The 6319-nt window shown below is 41.9% G+C and overlaps 1 protein-coding gene across 3 annotated transcripts; it reads left to right on the top strand.

Annotated features, from left to right (window-relative positions):
* Positions 1–73: 73 nt before the first annotated feature.
* Positions 74–6318, top strand: dlgap5 (discs, large (Drosophila) homolog-associated protein 5). Of its 3 annotated transcripts, none has more exons than XM_084938090.1 (19): positions 74–182; positions 1044–1291; positions 1374–1555; positions 1733–1807; positions 1922–1961; positions 2058–2135; positions 2261–2350; positions 2466–2546; positions 2667–2704; positions 2800–3050; positions 3427–3588; positions 3683–3771; positions 3918–4078; positions 4170–4271; positions 4468–4720; positions 4809–5386; positions 5503–5668; positions 5841–5884; positions 6019–6318. In XM_084938090.1, exons 2-19 carry the CDS (start codon positions 1054–1056, stop codon positions 6127–6129), a joined length of 2739 nt encoding a protein of 912 aa, XP_084794216.1. In that variant the 5' UTR covers positions 74–182; positions 1044–1053; the 3' UTR covers positions 6130–6318. The 3 variants fall into 3 exon arrangements, with proteins under 3 accessions (XP_084794216.1, XP_084794217.1, XP_084794218.1); XM_084938092.1 differs by lacking the exon at positions 74–182 and adding an exon at positions 340–451; XM_084938091.1 differs by lacking the exon at positions 5841–5884.
* Position 6319: the final 1 nt, after the last annotated feature.

Raw genomic sequence — 6319 nt, 5'->3', positions numbered from 1 at the left:
CTAACCAATCAGGGCTCACGTACGACTTGCAGCCAATCAGCGTAAACTTGGACAAATTTTAAAAACTCACCCGCCATGATTGTTATGTTTCTGCACTGAGCGTGTACGTTGCGCTGTCAGGTTTTAGTAAGTAGACAAAAAAGAAAAGAAAAAAATTGTACCTCTTTGGAAAAAGAAAAAAGGTAATTTTGGTTTTTAATCATAAAAGTTGTTCACTTAGATATATTTGTTAACGGAACGTTGAACTCTGCGCGAGTCCTTCGGTCAACAGTCGCGGTGGAGTGGGTTACAAAACTAGCATTGGTTGAATAATTAGCTCGTGTTCCTGGTTCGCCTTTGAAAGTATCTATTTCTACTCACTACACTTTTTAGTAGCAGTAGAACAAAACACTGTGCTGGCTCACGTTTATTTTCTCCGCCTTTTGCCGTATTATACTTTGCTTTTACTCAGGTATGTAGTTGGTGTAAGTTTCACGTCTCCTTCAAATCATACTTCAATCCGGTAACACTGACGTTGACGTTTGGTTGCAGAGAAACAACCAAGGAAAAAATTAAGCCATCGAGACGCCATTCCTGTCGTTGCTTTAACGCAATTGTTTGTAAGAATTTCCAGAGAATAAGAAAAGCGGGAGGGGAAAAACAGCGTCAATATTTTTGATCTGTTGGTGGTTACGTCTACAAGCTTGTAGCTAAACAGGCCAAAATGAAGCAGTTTTTGCCGTGTTACCATTTATAGTGCCTAGCCTATACCACATACTAAGAAGTGTTTTTTCTTTTCTTTTTTTCCTGACAGCTCTTGCTTTATTTATTTTAATTATTTTGTGTGTGGTTTTAAAATTGCAACCACATGAATAATGACACTAATACGTTTAAAAACTTTGTCTAATTTCTATTCTTATAGCTGATTACAACACAAAAAACGAAAATGTTTGCCATTCAGTTTTTGATCCCTCTCATTTTTATCTAATATGACAAATGTATCCTAATGTCTGTAATATCCAGTACCTTTCAAAACATTATCTTTCTCTTCTTGAAAAATCCAGATACCTGATTATGGAGTCACGATTTGCTCACCTGCGGCAGCGGGACACCAGTGTGTCGATGCTTAGGGTAAAAATGTCTCGGAGAAGATCTCATTCCCAGAAGGAGAATCGAGAACGTACCGTGAACACCCGGAGGCAGCTGGATAAACTCCCAGAGCTGGAAATGTCCTCCCTGGATGCCTCTATTGCAGTGGCCAATATGTCAACCATACAAGAGAAGACGAAAAACAATGAAAAACCTGCTAAAGGTATGGCTTCAGTTTTTAAAAAAAAATGCACTGCTCTAGCTCTAGCTGATTTGTGCCCTTTCCCATGCTTGTTCCTCCACAGCAAAAGCAGTGGAAGATAGGCTGAAACAGCTCGAGCGCTGGAAGGAGCGGAAGGCTCTTGAGAAGGAGAAAGAGAAGAGGGAAAGGGAACGTAAAGGGGTGTTTAAGATTGGTCTGTATCATCCAACGGGAACCATTACCTCACTACCTGCTGTCCCAGATGCCTCAACAAAAATCCAAGAGGTAAGAAGGGACTTATCAAAAAACACTTGAGATAATTTATTATAAAACATGTCTGTGAATCACACTACTTCCCTATCTTTTTGTTGGTTCTTTCATAACTGTGATGACCACGTGATATCAGAGGATATTTTTTTTTTGGTCTCAGTGGAATTTATTTATTTTTGGTTATGTTTTCAGAAAAAGGCGAACACGGCTCCATCCCAAAGTATTAGAGTCACTCGTTCAATGAAACAGCAGCAGCAAGTGGAGAAGGTACTGTTTTCTTCCACACATGCGCCATTGTTTTCACAAGTTTTGTATTTAACTATTTAAAACAAAAAACTAATACTTTGTTCATTTGTTTTTCTATTGCCTCAATTTCTGCAGTCTCTGAAGATACAAGATCCAAATACTGGAGTGAAGAAGGGTAAATTAACTGAATGCCCCTTAACTGACTTTTTATTTTTAAATGCAGCATTAGATTAGAAGCAGTTTTAGTAATGACCTTCTTCTCTTTCTGTAGGACAACCTGCTGTGGAAAGATCAACAAGGACCCGGGTAGCTTCTGCCAAGCCTCCATCAACTACAACCAAGACCAAAGGTACAAATAATTAAAAAAAAAAAAAAACTGCCCTTGAAACCAGCCATTGTGCTTTTTTGTTTTGCAGTACTGCATTCCTGTGTTTAGCTCTTAATTTGTGTCTGTATTATCCCATTCTACCATAGAAGCACCTGCCGTACGAGCTTTGTCAACCAGATCTGCCAACAGACCTCCAGTTGCTGTGGTAAACGGCAAACCTAAGGACAAGACTGCAGGTATTGTCTGGTTTGGAAGCTCATTTCATATCGAAACTGGGAAGGGAAGTTAAGAAATGGCGTTGAGGTTTAAAACATAAATGGATATTTGTTTGTGTTTAATGTCTCTCACCAGTGTCCGATGCAAGAACCACAAGGAGCCGAGCAAATCTTAATCCTGTGGCTCCCCTGTCTGGTGCACAAAGGAACTGTAAAGGTATCATGAACCAAAAAACCAAAACAAAATTTGTTCCAAATGTGTCTGCCTCACTTTGCATTGTGAACAGTTGTTGGAATTTCTCTCACCATTTATGTTGTCCTTCTTTATGAAACACAGAAGCAGTCAATGACACTATCCATCATGCTGTCTCAGAGGTGAGCAGTTCAGTGAAACACACGACAAACTAAACTTGTGATAAACGTTTAAGTAACTTGGAGTTTAATTGCTTTGCTGCTCCTGTCGTGTGCAGGAACCTGAGCTGACAGAGCCTGAGATGCAGGACATTGAGAAAAGACCTAGTCCTCCCAGCCCGACACCATGTGCTGAGGAAGAAGACATGGTGGTGGATCAATCTCCAGCCAAGCCTGTTTCTGCTGATCTCGTCCCATCTACATCCTCATTTGCTCCAGAAGGTTTTTTCTTCCAGGCTCCGACTGGCTTGTCATCCTTCAAGTTTGAGCCTCTCACACCTCGTTCAGCAGACTCCTTCCTTACACCAAGGTCTGCTTCTTTTTTCTGTTTCATCTGCTCAAGTTTTCCTTTTGCTAAATATGTACTGAAACACTGATGCTGGCCACAGTATTGCAAAACACCAATTAATAGATGTGTTTACTGCTGTTGTTACTCAGCATTACTGTGACGAGTCAGGCAGTAGTATATTATAGTATTCTGTTTAGGGTGTCTGCAAGTTTAATAATAGGAATACTATACCAGAGTATTGATCTATATCACAGGAGGAAGCAATGTTATATTTTAGCACTGATATTTCTGTTTGTTATGATGTTGCAGATTTTTCTTTTTTGGGCCCTTTTTAAAGAAAATATGTAGGCTTTAAAATTTCAGTCAATCTAAAAGCAGTGCTGTTCTTTCCATCCAGCTCCAGCTTCAACCTTCCACCAGCCCCCGTATTCAGTGATAAGCAGAGCGAATCGTGTCCACCTAAATCTCCTCTGCGCTCTCCTCCTCATACCTCTCCCACAGTTGCCCCTCCAAGTCCAGGTGGATCAGTGGAAACCAAGCACGACGTACCATATTTCAGGTACTTTTCATATTGTTTAGTCTTTCAAAAAAGAACACCTGTTTTGTTTTGTTTTTTTTTTTTTTTTTTTAACATTTTCTTTTAAATTCTTCAGATCAGAAATGGCCAATGAGACAGAGAGACTGACGAGCTTGTCTCTCCACTGGGAGTCTAAAGTGGAGGATGAGTCCATCCCAGAAGAAAGTGAGTTTATCTTCTACACCAATTGATTATTAAAATCTTGAATATTTAATTTTGGTTCTGTAGATAGTGGTTGTTTTCATATGAGGAAAATGGTGGATTTCTCTGACTAATAGTAATTTTGTTATCTTCTTCCTCATCGTGTTCAGTGAGAGATCGCATGCGCACAGCTGTTGGCCAAGCACGGCTGTTGATGAAAGAACGCTTCAACCAATTCAGCGGTCTGGTGGACGACTGTGAGCTACGCCGAGGGGAGAAGATCACCACCTGCACTGACCTGCAGGGGTTCTGGGACATGGTTTATTACCAGGTGATGCCTCAAGAGAAGTGCAACACACACATTAACACGCAAACAAGGAGAAGTGGCCTAACATCTGTTTTGCACTCTTTCCCCATTCCAGGTCGAGGATGTCAACAAGAAGTTTGACGCTCTGAAAGAAGCAGAGGAGCGAGGCTGGGTGGAGGAGCACAAGCCTCCACCACGACAGAAGAAAGTAGTGAAGGTAAAGATTCCTAATTTAAGCTTTGGTTCAATAACACTGCTTTACTTTTGTCAACACACAGCTGTGCCATCATAAAACTGACTATATTAACACATCACCCAACTAATCATTGAGTTTTATGGTTGTTGTTTCTGTAGTCATTTGCATATGAAGGCCTCTGTGTTTAAGAAAACTGCTTGTCCCGTCTTTTTAACAGAAACAGCCAGCAGCATCTGCCAAGCCTGCAGGAACTAATGCAGCAGCTAAGGCTCGTCTGGCTGCCGCAAAAGCAGCCATGAAAGCCAAAAAGCAGGCAGCTGAGGCAGAGAAGGCAGCCGGTGCTGCTAACACTGAAGACTGTCTCGTCTTGAGCTCTCAGAATCCACACCCACAGGCAGGGGCTCAAAAGCAGGACACAGTGGTCTTTGATGGAGGCTTCTTCCAGGTGGAGAGCCCAGCTAAACAATCAGGTGACTTGCATGCCAAAAGTTTGGACTTTGGATGACTCTGGATTTGGTCTAATCATATTGCACATGTTGGGTTTTTTTCTTTGTTCAGTTAGGAGATCCAGCCATTTAAATGCTGCTGTGCTGCCTGGGGTCTCTCCCTGCTCCACATATCTCTCACCTAGAAGGGTCACCCGGCGCTCCCTTGCGTTGGCTCAGACACCTGTGCAACATGTTCACGCACCCGCACACCTCCGCCTCACTCTCAGACAAACCCCAGAACCAAAGTCTCAGTGCGGCACTCCTCAGGCGACCCAGAGCAGAATGGACATTGTGAACATCTCTATGGATTTCTCACCTGTCAAGGAAGTGATTTCAGATGACACCCAACCTGACGGATGCCCTGCACAAGTGTCAGAAAAAGTCTCCACAGACATTCCCTCTGTTCCACAACTCCTTCCAGCAATCCTCGAGCCAGCCGAGGATGTAACTGTTGATAACCCTGTCAGTCCAGCAGTTCCAGGCTCTCCGTGCAAACAACCTGCCATGCCCCCAGCTCCTGAGCCCTCATCAGCCCCGAGCTTTACACTGTCGCCCTGTGCAACTCCTGGCCAACCTTCCGTCTCTTCATCTGCTGTGCAGGGCCTCGTGGAGACTCTGTATCACACACCAGACAGCACAGTCGTTGAGGTAAAATAAATTTCCCCCCAATTCTGTGTTGTGCCTCAGAACTATTTTTTTTTTTTTGGGGGGGGGGGGTTGTTTTCTAGCCATGTAATGAATATATTATTCTCTTGTAATTTTAGGAAATTTCTGGACTGGATTTTGAGAGATACCTCCAGCCCTCAGACAGATGCAGCCTGTCACCAAGGGGCACAGTTGCGACAGAGACGCTGTCACCCATGGCAGTGGATGTAGCGATGGAGAGTCCTAGAAGACAACCTACGAACTTTCTTACTGAGAAAGAGTCTGGTAAGACTAATGTTTTATAACTTGGCAACACTAACTAATGAGAGATGATGAGAGAGATTTTTATGTTGAAGCGTTTTGTTTTTTGTTTTGTTTTGGTTTTTTGTCACCACATTTTAAAAACTACACATTTTCACCGTTTTATTCATTATTTTGCTCACTTCTGTCACGACAGCACTGCCAGCGGTGTCTTCGGTGTTAACTCCTCACTCACGACAGGTCAAAGTTTTTCCACTTTTCTTCTGAACACTAGGGTTTTATGGAGTGGTTAAGTATATATATTGCCTAATGTTTTGTCCAAAATTGTCGTTGTGATTTTTCTTTTTGATTTTTTTTTTTCCTTTATTCTTTAGGTACAGACAGCAGAGTCTGCCTTGCTTCTCTTCACCCCAGACCTGAAGGACAAGATACGCCAGTCAGTCTGTCCGAGTGACCTCATGGTCTTCACCCCTCCTAACATTTAGTAAAGAGACTGAAGAAAGTAAAGAAGTGTTTATTTTTGACTTGTTTTAGCAACTTTTTACACTGTTTTTTATATTAAAAAAAAAAGATTTTTGACGTTCTTAGATGAGTAGAAAAGTTTTCTCACACAAAGTTCTAATTAAAGTTTTGGTTACAACCAATAAAGAACTCTGTATCTGTATCCAATCACAA

Source organism: Perissodus microlepis, chromosome 8, assembly GCF_051167445.1.
Source record: "Perissodus microlepis isolate ML-2025 ecotype Zambia chromosome 8, ASM5116744v1, whole genome shotgun sequence".
In the NCBI taxonomy this organism is placed as follows: domain Eukaryota; kingdom Metazoa; phylum Chordata; class Actinopteri; order Cichliformes; family Cichlidae; genus Perissodus; species Perissodus microlepis.
Note: the sequence above shows the minus strand (reverse complement) of the source record. Positions and strands in the feature narration are given on the sequence as shown.

Excerpts from the sequence above, each read along its gene's own strand:
- dlgap5 (XM_084938090.1), top strand. The coding sequence starts at position 1,054 with ATGGAGTCACGATTTGCTCACCTGCGGCAGCGGGACACCAGTGTGTCG. Across the intron at positions 2,136-2,260 it reads AACTACAACCAAGACCAAAG|AAGCACCTGCCGTACGAGCT; the intron begins GTACAAATAATT and ends ATTCTACCATAG. Across the intron at positions 4,721-4,808 it reads GAGCCCAGCTAAACAATCAG|TTAGGAGATCCAGCCATTTA; the intron begins GTGACTTGCATG and ends TTCTTTGTTCAG.